General features: G+C 37.0%; 1 protein-coding gene across 2 annotated transcripts; it reads left to right on the top strand.

Moving 5' to 3' along the window:
- Positions 1 to 688: 688 nt before the first annotated feature.
- On the top strand, positions 689 to 15,449 carry LOC133315993 (30-kDa cleavage and polyadenylation specificity factor 30). 2 transcript variants are annotated; one of them, XM_061517677.1, is made up of 7 exons: positions 689 to 1,269; positions 3,811 to 4,197; positions 5,062 to 5,224; positions 8,511 to 8,621; positions 10,163 to 10,231; positions 11,962 to 12,048; positions 14,255 to 15,449. In XM_061517677.1, the coding sequence occupies exons 1-7, from the start codon at positions 851 to 853 to the stop codon at positions 15,143 to 15,145; spliced, it is 2,127 nt and encodes a 708-aa protein (XP_061373661.1). In that variant the 5' UTR covers positions 689 to 850; the 3' UTR covers positions 15,146 to 15,449. The 2 variants fall into 2 exon arrangements, with proteins under 2 accessions (XP_061373661.1, XP_061373662.1); XM_061517678.1 differs by having other exon boundaries at positions 14,271 to 14,539.
- The last annotated feature ends 343 nt before the right edge of the window (positions 15,450 to 15,792 follow it).

Below are 15,792 nucleotides of genomic sequence, written 5' to 3'. Positions count from 1 at the left end.
ATATTGACATATATTAATTTATATTAATTAACAAATTGTAATAATTTTGTCGTGATTATATACAAATGACATTTATTTAAATTTTTGTTAAAAAATTAACTTATTTTTAATAATTAAGATTTTGTTTGACAATCTATTTTATACAATTATTGTTTGAAAAAACCTTAAAAAAATTTGAATTTGAATTTTTTATTGATTTCACTGGGATAAAAAAATATTTTGAAAATAGTAAAGTTTATTCTTGCCAAAAATTCATAAATTAGAGGAAAATTAAACATGTTATTTGAGATTTTGATAAAGTACTTATTTTTTTCACTCTTTCATCAATGAATTGTCTTTCAATATTGCTTCATATAATATTTTAAATTTTTGATTAAGGATATTTTTCAAATTTTATTTATAATTTAATTTTTATTTATGAAGTACATTTTTCATATTTTATATCATAAATTTATTTTTCGTATTCAGGGATTCAATTGATACATATTTTAATCACAAGGAACCTTTAATCAATTTCGTCTAATTTTTTTATTCATATTTATTATTTATCTATTTTTTATTTAGATCAGTATGTTTTTTATTTTATTTTTGACCAATACTCAGTCCTACCTACCTTATAAATCATGTAAACTTGATTTTCTACCATGAATATCGTTTCTTCTAAAGTGTAAAAATTGTGTGATTTGATTTTAGGAACATAAACACTAACAAAGTGTCTTGACTGTCTTCTGTTTTCTCAGTGAGTGCCTTCCTTCCTCTCCAAATGCATATTTGACATTTCTCCTTCAAATCCCTAATTAACTTCAAATTCAAATTAATCTACACATTTTCATTTCACCTCACTCTTCAAATGGAGGATTCCGAGGGAGTCCTCAACTTCGATTTTGAGGGCGGCCTCGACGCCGTACCCTCCGCCGCCGCCACCGCCGTACCCTCCTCCGCCGCTGCTGCAACCGCTTCCGGACCTCTCATCCAGCACGATTCCTCTGCGGCCGCTTCTGCCGTAGCCAACGGTGGAGGTGCAGCCGCCAACGCTCCATCATCCGCAGACCCTGCCGCCGGCAACGTTCCCGGGCGGCGGAGCTTCCGGCAGACGGTGTGCCGGCACTGGCTTCGCAGCCTCTGCATGAAGGGCGACGCGTGCGGGTTCTTGCACCAGTACGATAAGGCGCGGATGCCAGTGTGCCGGTTTTTCAGGCTGTATGGTGAGTGCCGCGAGCAGGATTGCGTGTACAAGCACACCAATGAAGATATCAAGGAGTGTAACATGTATGTATACGTGTGTTCCCAATTTAGGGTGTGATGATTGATTCTTAGCCTTTTCGTTTTTTGCTGCTGAAATTGAGTTTTTGTGTGTGATTGAAGGATGTGTGTGAGCGCTGTTTCTTGTTTGATTGCGAGTTTTGGTTAGGTGTGATGAGTCTGTTAATTGGACTGGTGTGGGATTAGTGTTTGGTGCGAAGGCTCGAATTATCACTATGATTTTATGTTTTTACGATTTTTTTCATCAAAAAGATTTTACCAATATTCCAAACTTTACTTTACGTCTTTTACTATTTTTTATGTTTTACGATTTTTTATCTCCTTTCAATTTTATGTAAAATCTCGATTTAAGTACCTTGGTCAAGGTTATCGCTTCTGGGATATAGGACTCCATGCTCTCTAGTTGTTTGGCTTAAAGACTTTCTGTCTCCCCATGTATAGGCTAACCAAAAATTCAAGAATGATGTTACTGTGCACAATTACAAATTGCCTGTTTTATACAGTAGGACCATTTATTTGACTAGATGAAATGATGGCAAAATATTGGATGTTAGATCAAATCATGTTTTTAGTTTTGCTGGTTAAGAAATAGTTAAGTTATAGTAGTGGGGCTCCAAGAGAAAGAACAATGTTGTAAAAGGGAAAACCCCGGTGCATAAGACTCCCTGACTTAGGGTGAAGGTTGATTATATGCAGTCTTATCCTTGCATTTTTACAAACTAAAAAATGAAAAAATGATGTATAGTCTCCATGGGGTCTGTATGGTGAAATGATAACTGTACATCCACTATTTGGGCGCTTAGGATTGTCATAGTTATTGTTAGAATAATATAAATCACTAGAAAAGCTCTCACCCAAAAGCTTAAGCTGTTGGGTTGAATTGGTTCTTTATTTGACATCAGAGCCTCGGTATCACTGGTTCGATCCTTACTGCCCCCCACTTTCTCTTGCGGAATTTCTTAGCTCAGGTAGGTGGGCCTGTGCATTGTCCACCCTTCATGTCCAGTGGGCTCTCGTGTGAGGGGGCGTGTTAGAGATATATAAAATCATTAATGTAGTCTTACCCAACAGCTTAAGCTTTTGGGTTGAAATGATTCTTTACAGTTATCAAAGAATTGTTCATTATATATTGTGTTGAACATGCTGATCGGGCTTAGTATAGTCACCTTTTATTTCCTTTCATTTTGTCTACCTTCTTTACAGATTCTTTTCAACTGGATCACTAGCTAAACATCACAATTCTCTGTTTGATAACAATTAATTGATTTTCGAGATAAAAGTGTTTTATATGTTGTAATTGGATCGTCCAAACCAGGTCTTAACCTCTAATGTGCTTTGTCATTCTTTATTTAGTATTGCACTTTGAAGTGACTTTCTGATAAAATATTTTTAGCCAACAGAGAAACAAGGAACTAAGAATGTAAGATGGTGATTCATGAATAGATAATAGAAGTTACTTAATAACCTTAGACATGTAGAGCTATGTTTTGTTTTTGTAGTTTTTCGCCCTTTTTTTGGGGTTACATAGAAGGTGAGAGCAATTGAGTAAGGGAGGGGAAAGGTGGACTGGGGGATAATCACATCCGACATTATTCTGACACCCTAGCATCATCATCACACCCCAATCTTCGGAATTGGGGTCAGTGACAATTGAGCAATGAGCTTTCTGGGAGTTATGTCAATATTTAATTAGAACTTTGTCTTTGTCCATAATTCAGGATTCAAGTTTGTTTTCAGCTCCCCATGTCGATAGATCATAAGTAGAGGCAGGTGATTGTGATAATTTATGAAAGGTGTTGATATTGTTAATGTCTGATATTTTTATAAGTTTGGGCTGATCTATATAGTCTTGAAAAATAGTGAATGTGCAAAGAGATCAAATTTTCAGGACTTTTGTTCTTTTTTCTTGATTGAACATATTTGTTCTAGTGTGACTTTCTAGTTTCTACTTTCATTATGCATTACATTCTAGCTGCTGGACTGTTTGGAATGATATCTTTGGCATATTTTCTGAGCAGTGGGTTGGCCCATAACAGTTGGAGGAGCTTCATGACTCATTTCAGGGGTTTTGGGAAAAGAAAGATGGGTAAGATTCTATGGAGTTGTGCTTAGTGTGTGATAGTTTGGGCTTTGATGCATTTCACTGGAGGGAATGAGTTTTTGCAAAGACGTTTCTGCCTTATTTCTTATTGACATAGCATTACTTCTTGGCATCATTATGTTCTGTTAGTGAAGTTTTACAGGGAGCTGCCTTTTTTTTAATGGATGCTCAAAGAGATTGGAAAGATTTATTGGTTTGATGTGCTTGGATTATGTATCCTGTCGTCTTTTTGCTTTCCAGTGTTGTCTAGGAAGATTCGCTATTATGCTGTTGTTTCACTTATTTATTTTTTATGCCACTCTTCTATAGACAGTTTTCTTCTTCTGTCAAAGAAAAATGTTTTCATTCTATGTCCGATTAGTTCAATTTGTCTGACTTTAACTTCTTCAATTAAGATTCGATTACCAAATTGTATGTTTATGATTTTAATATTTCTGCACCTGCAGGTACAAGTTAGGATTTTGTCCTAATGGGCCTGATTGCCGATATAGGCATGCAAAATCTCTGGGCCCTCCACCTCCTGTTGAAGAGGTCCTTCAAAAGATCCAACATTTATATTCTTACAATTATAACACCTCTAACAAATTTTTCCAACAAAGGGGTGCTAGCTATACTCAACAAGTTGAAAAATCTCAGTTTCCTCAAGGAATTAATTCTACAAACCAAGGTGTGGCTGGAAAACCATTGGCAGCAGAGTCAGGAAATGTCCAGCAGCAGCAACAAGTTCAACAGTCTCAGCAGCAGGTCAGCCAGAGCCAAATGCAAAATCTTGCTAATAGCCAGCCCAATCAAGCCAATAGAACTGCAATCCCTTTACCTCAAGGAATATCTAGGTGTGTGTTCAGAGTCTTTTAGTTTAATTGGGCTAGGTGAAATCCGTTATGAGTGTGCTTACAGTTACATAGATACTATAAGCAAGGTACATATTGAAGTATTTTTTGTTCGGCAGATTATACCAACATTTGGCTTATGTAGTTAGTTTCTCCTTGGCAGTCAACACATATATTTCATGTTGTACGATATTGGCTGTACAAACATATCCAGTTTAGTTGATTTCTTGAATTCTTTTACCACATATTGACTTTGAAGCATTTAAACTTAATTGGCTGAACTATGCAAAGTCCTCATTCTGGCTTCTTATTCATCCTGTAAACATAATTCCTGAACATGCTAAGCATCAAGTTCTTCACTACTTTCTGTGAAAACTTGTCAGGCTATTATTTGCAGTCCGTTCTGTAAAAAAAGAAAAATAAATTTGAAGAATTAGAAGTGAGAAGAAATTTTTTATATAAAAAACGTTGACATATTAAAAGGAAAAAAAAATGTCGAAGGAGGTTTATAACTTTGTTATCATAATTCTTTTTATGTTATTATCATATATTCTCTGGTTTTGTTAATTGTTATCAAGTTGTCTTCTATTACTGGCACAAATAAAATTATGGTGTTGATCCTGTGTGACTAGAATGTGGATTAGTGTTTACCTGCTGCATGATTCTAATCAAGTGCCCATTTACCGAATATGAGATTAATAAATACATTATGAGCTGGTTCTGAATTTAAAAGTTGGATAAGTTTTCATGAGGCGTTTTGTGTTTCAGGTTTTTAGTATTTATCCTAAAGTATTGCTTTAGTTGAATCCTTATCTTCTTACCTATATGAATTACACTAATGTACTTCTCCACTAAAAACCCACCTAGGTATTTTATTGTTAAAAGTTGCAATCGTGAAAATTTGGAGTTATCTGTACAACAAGGAGTATGGGCAACTCAAAGGAGCAATGAGTCCAAACTAAATGAAGCATTTGACTCTGTGGAAAATGTGATATTGATATTCTCAGTCAACCGTACTAGACATTTCCAGGTATCTTTTGTATTTTGCTTCCCACATGACTAGGTTGTTGAATTTAGTGTATTTAGGACGAGGATCTTTAGTGTCCAATTGACCATGGAAATGAAAATATTCAGCACCCTTTAAAATGTAGCATGGCTCTAGATTAATTTTATTTGAACACTAAGGTGGGAAACTAACCAATAGATATGATTCTTGGGGGCTTATTGTAGAATAACAAAGAAATGAGAGGAAAATGTTTAAATCAGTGTGTTTTCAATAGCACGAAGGAGGCTCTATTATTTAGTCTGATTATAACAATTACATAAGATTGATGTGATACTTCTTATCAAGTTATTTACGCTCCTCCTCAAGCTAAAGTTTACTAAGCTTTAAGCTTGTTACAAATGAACCCTTCCAAATAAAAAATTAACCCAATGATATATTTGGGCTCCACAAAACATCACTGTGAAGTCAACTCAAGGATGCTGGAGACGAAAGATAGATGAAAATTGCTAGAAGGAAAATGACTTGAATGATTATCAGCCTGAAGAACTGGTTGAAATATTGCATAACCAAGGAAGAACAAATTTGTTAGAGAATAATATAAATCATTAAAAAAGCCCTCACCCAACACCTTAAGGTTTTGGGTTGAATTGGTTCTTTACATGGTATCAGAGCTTCAGTGACCATAAAGTCACGAGTTCGATTCTTACCGCCCCCACTTTCTAGTGGAATTAAAATAAGCACAAAGTAAACCAAAAATTGGGCCTGTTTAATATCCACGCTTCAAGTCCAAATGGCTCTTGCGTGAGGGGGCGTGTTAGAGAATAATATAAACCATTAAAAAAGACCTTACCCAACACCTTAAGATTTTGGGTTCAATTGGTTCTTTACAAAAATTGTCTGGAATGACCATCAACGAAAATGTCCCACTAAGCAAGTATTCACATCAAAGGTTATAATTTCTCCAAGTTCATCAATAACAGCGCTTGGAAGCACCAACCACACGAAAACTTAGCAGACCCAACCAAAGCACATCTAGAACAAAGTCTGACAAGGTCGTTTTGTAGCTTGGGCGAAATTCCGATGGGGATAGAGTGCAACTTCCAAATTTCTCCCCCTCAATGATATGTTGGCATTGGGAAAGTGATTGTTGGGTTATTCAAGTGTGATGAGTCCCACATTGGTTGGTAATTGGTCGATCCTCGTAGCCCCCCACTTTTGAGTGGAATTAAAATAAGCACTAGGTAAATAAAAAAATTGAGCCTGTGCAATATCCACATTTCAAGCCCAATGGGCTTTCTTGTGAGGGGGCGTGTTAGAGATATATAAAATTACTAATGTAATCTTACTCATCAGCTTAAACTTTTGGGTTGAATTGGTTCTTTACAGAGACAAACAATAACATGAAGGGTTAGATATGATGAGAGAAGAGTGTAGGCTTGCTGGACAAGAGAAGAGGAAGATTCGATGAACATGAGAAGGACTTGATAACAGTGGAAATTGTTGGACCTATCCTGAAAGGCCTCTACAACAGCGAAAAGGGCTGGATGGCCACAATCGTAAAATGGGTGGGGGAGGAAAGGAGTAGACTTGGAGAGAGGAGGTTGGGACTAGCATGGCGACTGTGGTTACGGCTTAGAGAAAGCTTGAATATGCCAGAAAAGGTGCTGAATGTCGGAAAAAGGCCAGAAGTAGAGGGCACACAATTTGAAAATCCTAGAGTTAGTCACATAATTGGAAAAGCCCATATCTGGTTAGTGGGACTAAAAATAGTCAACTCTAAGTCTTCGTGGAACAAAAACCCCACGTGAGGGCTCGTCATTTGGACTTGGGTCTTGGACGGATGAACTTGTTGCTTGCGCGTTCCATATCTGTTGGTTACTAGCTGGAAAACTCGCTCAAAAATTTTTCCTATTGTAGGAGAAGACGACGTACAATGAAAAGATGTGGCGAGTGTGGACACGTGGCTGGCTGAATGGCTGTGGATCCACCGGGGATCTATTGAACTTGAGGAGACACTCCGGACCCAATGGTCACCGATTGGAAGAGTTGATGGAAATTTTTTCCGATTTCTGAAAAAGTTGCCGGAATGTTTTCTGGTGTGGCGGCCGGCAGATGCTTGTGGCTGAGGCTCACTGGAGAGGTGGCAGACGATGACCAGTACTGTTGTTGATATGCAGCAAAAGAAATTGATGAGAGAAAAGTAAACAAAGAAATTTTGGGTACTTGGAAACAGAAAGTGACGGGACAGGTCATAGAGGATGGTATCGCTTTGATACCATGTTGAATAACATGGAAATAAAAGGCAAATGTTTAAATCTGTGTTTTAATAGCACAGTAGAGGCTCTAGTATATAGTCTGACTATAACAATTACATAAGTTAATTTAACGTTGTTGGACTTCTTATCAACCTATTTTGAATACTTCTCACACTTACTATAGGTCCAACTCTGGGCTAAGAAACCCCTTGCCAATGTTAGCATTAATAAGTTTTCTCAGCTACTAACTACTTAAAATAATCTGACATTTCATATTTAATATCATGATTAGACGATGTTACCTTTCTTTGACTCCATTTAAATTTTTTGACGTAGCCTCTTAGTGTAAGGTACTTCCATGAAAGTTGATTTGGAGACTTTTTGAAGGAGATACATGATTAATTTTAAAAGCTGTTAACACTTTCAATATTTTCTCTATAAATCCTGAGTATTTTACTTAGCTTACAATGAAGGACAAAACACAAAACACAAAACACAGCTCTTTTAGTAGTTTAATTAACCACACATGTTTATGTAGCAGTGTTCAATTTTTTTTTTTTTTAATGGAAGCTTCTCATAACAATTCCATATAACTTATAAGCATTAGAAGTAATTAACTAGCTAAACTTACCTTTTAATTGCCCGAGATATGTTAATCATAATGGTTTAGTCAGAGAAATGGAGTGATACTTGATGCTTCTTCTTTGATTTTGTTGTGATATTCAAAATTGATGTTTTAGGCATGAAGAAATGCATCAACTCAACTAATTATGTGTTGTTGCTTGCTTGTTAAATGGTCTTTTGCTGATAACTTAATTCTACAAGAGAGATAGGAATATAATTTTCAAATCTGCATTATGGGTACCTAATAGGTTACTTCAATCATGTATTAACTCATGTTTGGCTAAGATAATCAAACACTGCCCGTCTGCAGTTATCATTTTTGACTTTATGATTTGAAGGCTTAATTTATTTATTTTTTCTAATGAGAAAGATCCCTTGGATGGCTTTTCTTTGGTTGTGGCCAAGCCGCTGAACCTGAAGTATTTTGGCAGGGTTGTGCAAAGATGACATCCAGAATTGGTGGTTCTGTTACCGGGGGTAACTGGAAATATGCTCATGGAACTGCACATTATGGGCGGAATTTCTCTGTTAAATGGTTGAAGGTATAAAAACTCTTCCATCAACTTGCACCTGCACACACATATCACTGCATCATTCTCTCTTACCTTCTCTCTTGGTGACCTAATTAGACATTTATAATTTCTCTATGTGAAAATGTCATGGAATCTGGTGTATTCCCTTTATTTCTTTTTCTTCATTTAGTTTTTTTGTTTCTTCTCTTTTTGTGCCCCATAGAGGTCCATATATAATAAGTGACATGTGGTTCACTGGAATTAAAAAAGAAATATAATATTGGGTGTAAAGAACCAATTCAGCCCAAAAGCTTAAGCTGATGGATGAGGCTACATTAATGGTTTTTGTATATATCTAACACCTCCCCCTACACGAAAGTCCACTGGACTTGAAGGGTGGATAATGCATAAGCCCACCTACTCGTGCTAAGAAACTCCACAAGACTTAATTAATTATTAATTAAATGGGGGGCAGTGAGGATTGAACCCGTGACACCAAGACTCTGATACCATGTCAAGAACTAATTCAATCCAAAAGCTTAAGCTGATGGATGAGGCTAAATTAATGGTTTTTATATATATATATATCCAACATTGGGTATTGTACCCTTCTCATGATGCTGCTTTTCACATTTTCAAGTAGTTCCCAACTTTGATAATAGTGAGTAATGCCCTTCATCCAAAAAGAAGAAAGGGAAGTTTGGTGTTGGTTATTGATACGAACCATAGGAGAGCCTCACTCCGAAAGCTAGCTTGTAAAGTAGAAGAGCTCAAAGTCCATACGAACCTCATATGAGAACCCTATGTTTCCAATGTGGGACTCCAAGTCCAATAACTTGCAACTAGATTGTAACATCTTACAACGCTCCACAGCCCTAGCGCCCATGCGGCCTAACTCGGCATTAGTTTTTTACTAGCTTTGGGCGAACATTGCAATGTAAACGTCACCAGTCACTCCGCTCGATTGCAACTAGTGAGACATAGTGAAAGCTCTGATACCAACTGGTACAAACCATGAGAGAGTTTCATCCCAAAAACTAACTTGTAAAGTAGGAAAACCCAAAGTCCATATAAACCCCACACCAAAACATTATGTTTCAGATGTGGGACTCCAAATCCCATACCTTGCAACTAGATCGTAATAGTTATTTTGGAGGGATTCAGCTTTTGTATTTCTTTTTTAAAAAGTTGCAAAAGATTTTTTTTTCCAGATGACTCAGAACCCATGCAACTGTCTAACTAAGGCCGACCCAGTTCAAATACCCACTTCGTGAGTGTCTGGGGAAGGGAATACTCTAGCCAGTCTTTCCCCTGCCTTTTGCAGAGAGGCTGATTCGAACCCGCGACCTGACACACCACGGCAAGCAAGCTTACCGCTGAGCCAAGCCGGCCCTTTTAACTGTCTAACTAAGCAATGATATAATATTTCTTTTACTAGAGTTGGCATTATTAATGCTCTTGTATGTAACTGGGAGAAATTTGTTCATGCACTGGTATTGGAAACTGTGTAATGGTATGTGGAATTTTTCTGCACATTAAATAATCTTTCTAATTGTATTTCTTATTTGCAGTTATGTGAACTGTCATTCCACAAAACTCGTCATTTAAGGAATCCATACAATGAGAACTTACCAGTGAAGGTATTATCTTTTCCATTTCTATGATCTAATTTTAAGGTTAATAAGAGTTGTTTTCTTGCTTTACTCGACTTGCTACACTTTTTGTGTGTGTGTGTGTGTGTGTGTGTGTGGGGTTCTTAAACAGAGAAAATTGTGTTTTGAAGTCACTTACTTCTTTCTTGAATATAGCAAGGATTGGATCCATCTGACTGTTGATGTGATCCTTATAAAAATGTTAGTTGGATTCACCATCCCCAAAGCTATACTTTGAATTTTGCCATACTTTCTTGGTTAATGTTTTATCTTTTGCTACTGCGGTTCTTTAGGGTAGCCATTCTGCATCACCACTTAGTAGGGAATCCTATGTCTACATAATCATAACATATAAACAGGTGCAGTCTTTTGTCACTGTTGACCATTTCTAGGATATCATTATTAACTGCTTGGCATGTAACAAGTGAGAGTTGGTATATATTTGGCCACAACTGTCAGTCATCAAAATCAACCAGCTTCTGCTATGATTCTAGTTTGATAGAGATGAAGAACAGTATGAAGAGAGAGGAATTTTACAGATTGATAGGAAAAGAGAATAAGAGAGGCTTTATTAATAGAAAAAACAAAAGCACAAGGGACACTCCCCTTTCTCAGAAAATTCTCAGCCAATCTTTAAATTGTCAAAAACTACTAATAGAAGGGCATACCCCCTTATATACATGCAATTGAACTTCTGTGACATGCCGACATGCCCCCTACTAACTAACTGCTCCTATTAACTAACTAATCTAGCTCCTAATCAAAGCTTTCAACTAATCCCACTGATTGCCTTAGCTTCTGCCTTCTGGTATAACTTTTCAAGTGCTAGGTTCCATTGTATTTATGTCCGTAACAGCTTCGTAATTATGGGACATAATGTTGATTTCTAGCTCCTCATTGTGGATTTATGCTGATTGTGGAAACTAAATTTAGGTATTAATCTTTGGGAAATGCTTTTCTTCTTTCACACAAGAGAAGATTTCATTCCTACACATACATCGACTTCCGTGTCAAATTTTTGTTTTTATTTTATTTTTAATTGCTGGCCCCACTTTTTTGTCTCAGTAGAAGATAATTCTTCTCTTATGTTAAAGGAGAAAAGTATTCCCCTTAATCTTTAGGTTAGATCTTTATGGTGCCATATTGCAGAATATATTGATATGTAGATGACAAGACCAGGAACAAACCATTTTTGTCCTGAATTTATGGCTGCTCAAGGATCAAGTTTCATTTATGTATAGATGTTGTGTTCTGTATAGAGAAAATGAGATATATTTTCAAATGGTTGAGCCACTTGTACTCTCATAGATCTTCAATATATATCTATTGGTGTACTCTCATAGATCTTAAGTGTATATCTATTGGTCGTTCAACTTGTTCCTTTATTATGTTTATTTACCAAATTGTACATCGAATTCACTCTTTAACTTGTATGATGCTTCTGTTCGTTATTTAAAAGTCAGATTGGAGTATGAACACTGTTAGTTATAAAACTATGAACCTTCACCTAATAACTTAGTCTTTTGCGAGAGTTGGTTCATGAAATGATATCAAAGTCTTTATTATCAAGTGGTCCTTGCTATCCCGTTCTTCTAAGTAGAAGTTGAATTCTAGAACAATGTTTTGATTGGCCTGGGCATGGTTGACAGCTTAAGAAGCTTTTGGGAGAGTTGGTTCATGACAATTACTAAATATTCTGTTTGTGTATGTAATTGCAGATAAGTAGAGATTGTCAGGAGCTGGAGCCCTCTATTGGTGAGCAGTTGGCATCCTTGCTTTATCTTGAGCCAGACAGTGAACTTATGGTATGTTCTCCTTTTAGTCATCATCTTGTTTTTGTGAATAGAAACTGTTAAAGAGATAGGTTCATGATGTAAAAATGGAGAAAAACTAAATGGTTTGGTGTCTTACTGTGAGAAATTAACGCAACTCTGGATTTGTATCCCCCCGATATTTATGGAACTTATCTTCTAAGAAACTTCTAAAACATGACTATTAGGTTGGTATCAATAATCTTATCTAGTTAAACGTCCTTCGAAAGACACATGATAGCATCATCATTTAATTTCATATTCTCTCTCCCCCCTCACCATTTAAGGCTGACAGCTTCGACAACATGCTAGTGTTGCAGCAGCATCTTTGAACCAGGCTTAATGAGTCCACTAAAGAGACTTGACTAATGAAAAATAAAAGCTCATAGGTATCTGATAAGAACCTTGAGATGCACCATCCCAAAAGCTAGCTCAAAGGGTGGGAGTGCCCAAGGCTTTATAAACCCCACATTAGTTGCCCATACAACCAATGTGGGACTCTAAGTCCCAGACCTTGTAAATGGGTCCCTAACATTCCACCACGCTCCGTAGTCCCGGCGCCCATGCGGGCTGTCTTTGCACTAGTCTTTTACTAGCCCCGGACGAACACTGCAATGCCGGCGTCACCACCCGCGCCCCTCGATTGCAACCGGGAGACATAGTGGAAGGCTCTGATAACATTTTATAAGAACTTTGAGATGCACCACCCCAAAAGCTAGCTCGAAGGGTGGGAGTGCCCAAGGCCTTATAAATCCCACATTAGTTGCCCATATAACCAATGGGGACTCCAAGTCCCATACCTTGCAAATGGGTCCCTAACAGTATCTTTATGTAGTATGAGTGTGCAACCTTGTAATTCAGAAATCTATGGAGAACCTTTTGTATGGAAGTTTAGGGAAACAAGAACTTGGATCCTAATAATTCTGTGTGCTAGGTCAAGGGCATTATCCTGGACCTCCGTAATAACTAGCTAATCTCTTGGATATTGTTCTACCCTCGGAAGTTGAAATACTAATCTTGGCCTTAGTGACAATGTATGGTAGCATAACATCATAGTCAAGAGCTTCCTTTCTCAGAGTACGCGTGGATCAAATGTTGAAGTCTTTTCTTCTATAATCATCAGTTTTGAAATTTTTGGGATTAGATAGAAGTCAAAAAAAGGGAAAAGATTAAAGAGGGTAAAATCTAGAAGAAATTCACTAAACGGACTCTGAATAATTAAAAGGTTAAATTACTCTGTAGGTTCTCGTAGTTTTACTTAATTTTCAAATAGGTCTCAATAATTTAGAAGTTTTTAGCTGGGTCCATATACTTGTAAATTTTTTTAAATGGGTCCTTACTAGCTGACAGCTATTTTATGGACTTAATTATAAAATAAGAATTAGTGGGGACCTACTTGAAAACGTAGTTAAACCATGGGACTTATTTAAAAGGTTCCCGTTTAAAAGCTTTTAAACTGTATGAACTTATCTGAAAATTCAGTTAAACTATAGGGACTTATAGAGTACTATAATATAACATAATTGAAACGCTTACTAACACTTATGTTTATTTATTCAAATTTAAGACATATATATTTATACCCTCTACGTTGGATGCCCTAAAAGTATCTGCTTACTTAACTAACAAAAAAATCCTAATCTCATTATAATAATCTTGTAATGACACAACTTAAGTTTATAATTTACTCCTCTCAACTCATACTGACTGTTTGATATGCCTGTTGCCTAGTCAATACATCCCATATACCAAGGTAAAATATGCATGGACTCAATAGTTAAACTTTGGTGCAAACCTCTCATTATAGGAAAATCTTCTTTTACATCGTGAGTTTGCGCACAAGTCCTTGCCCCATCATACATATCTTTTACAGCTTGAACGTATAGATACCATCTCCTGAGCATTCTACATGACTTCTTGTTTAATGTTTATCTTCAAGTATCTTATGTTTAGTGTTTCATTTTACTTTTATCATTTTACCAGCGTATAGCATTTCTGGGGTCCCTATGTGTGGGGGAAGAATCGGTCGTGCTCAAACATGCTAAAATCAACAGCTTGAGCTTTGAAATATTTGGTTATTTGTTGAGTATATTAATCTGTTAAGAGTTAATGAATGTATTTGGGAAATATAAACTGCAGTATTGAACTATAATTTTTATAAGAATTGGATTAATCTCGGCTTTCTTTCTCATACTTACAGGCTATCTCACTTGCAGCAGAGTCTAAACGAGAAGAAGAGAAAGCAAAGGGAGTGGATCCAGATAATGGAGGAGAAAATCCAGATATTGTCCCATTTGAAGACAATGAAGAAGAGGAAGAGGAAGAAAGTGATGAAGAGGAGGAGAGCTTTGGTCACGTTGTAGGACCAGCTGGTCAAGGCAGAGGTAGGGGCAGAGGTATGATGTGGCCGCCTCACATGCCTCTTGGGCGTGGAGCCAGACCCATCCCTGGAATGCAAGGTTTTAACCCTGTAATGATGGGTGATGGATTATCCTATGGGCCTGTTGCACCTGATGGTTTTGGTATGCCAGATCTTTTTGGTGTAGGACCCCGAGCTTTTGCTCCCTATGGTCCAAGGTTCGCTGGTGAATTTGCAGGCCCCCCAGCACACATGATGTTTCGTGGGCGACCCTCACAACCTGGGATGTTTCCGGGTGGTGGGTTTGGGATGATGATGAATCCTGGACGTGCTCCCTTTATGGGAGGGATGGGGGTTGCTGGGACAAATCTACCAAGAGGAGGTAGGCCACTTAATATGCCTCCTATGTTTCCACCACCACCTCCCCCACCTCAGATTGCGAACCGTGTTGTCAAGAGAGATCAAAGAACTAATGATCGGAATGATAGGTTCGGTTCAGGATCAGAGCAGGGTAAGAGTCAAGACATGCTTAGTCAAAGTGGTGGACCTGATGATGACATGCAGTATCAGCAAGGATACAAGGGGCACCAGGATGATCAGTATCCTGCTGTGAACAACTCCAGGAATGACGATAGTGAAAGTGAGGATGAGGCACCTAGGCGGTCAAGACATGGAGAGGGAAAAAAGAGGAGGCGAAGCTTAGAAGATGTTAACACGAGCTCTAATCACTAGCATATGCTTTCCCCAGGCACTAACCAGGATGCCAGTTTCCAATGCTTTTATTTTCAATGAAATGATGAGACCATCACATTGCTTTGTATGAGTTTCTTTTTTCCCCTTTTTAAGTGTCCTGGGGACTGGGGTGCCCCAAAAAAAAAAAAGAATTAAAATTAATGTTCAACGGTCATGTAATTTTTACATATGGTTCATTGGGCATTTAATGTTAATGTATCGCAATCAAGATGATAATTTATAGGCTAGATGAATGTACACATGTATTTGTAAAAGGATCTTAACATTACAGTACTCGATGAAAAAGCTCGGATGGCTTATACCTTACAAAGCATTTCGTTTATGGCACTGGTTAAGATCTAATTAGTGTCTTGATAATAGCAGTTGTCAACTGTTCTATATCGTTAGTCCCTGTTTGGATTCTTTTATTTTTAATTTTTTTTCTTTTTATAAGCAGAAGTTAAGTTAAATAATTTTTGAGAAAAACTCTTATAATGAATTTTTTATATATATAATGAAAAAAAAAGTCAAAAAATTTTAGGAGGAATTTTTTTTTTAAGCTTTTATTAACTGTTTTTTGAATTATGTGTTTTTTTTTTTTAAACGAAGAGTTATAGAGATAGAGATTTCTCTTGAAATATGTGTGT

The sequence above is a fragment of the Gastrolobium bilobum genome, unplaced genomic scaffold, assembly GCF_033153095.1.
Source record: "Gastrolobium bilobum isolate Gb01-03AN ecotype WA unplaced genomic scaffold, APGP_CSIRO_Gbil_v1 utg4229, whole genome shotgun sequence".
In the NCBI taxonomy this organism is placed as follows: domain Eukaryota; kingdom Viridiplantae; phylum Streptophyta; class Magnoliopsida; order Fabales; family Fabaceae; genus Gastrolobium; species Gastrolobium bilobum.
This window is presented reverse-complemented; position numbering and strand designations above follow the sequence as displayed.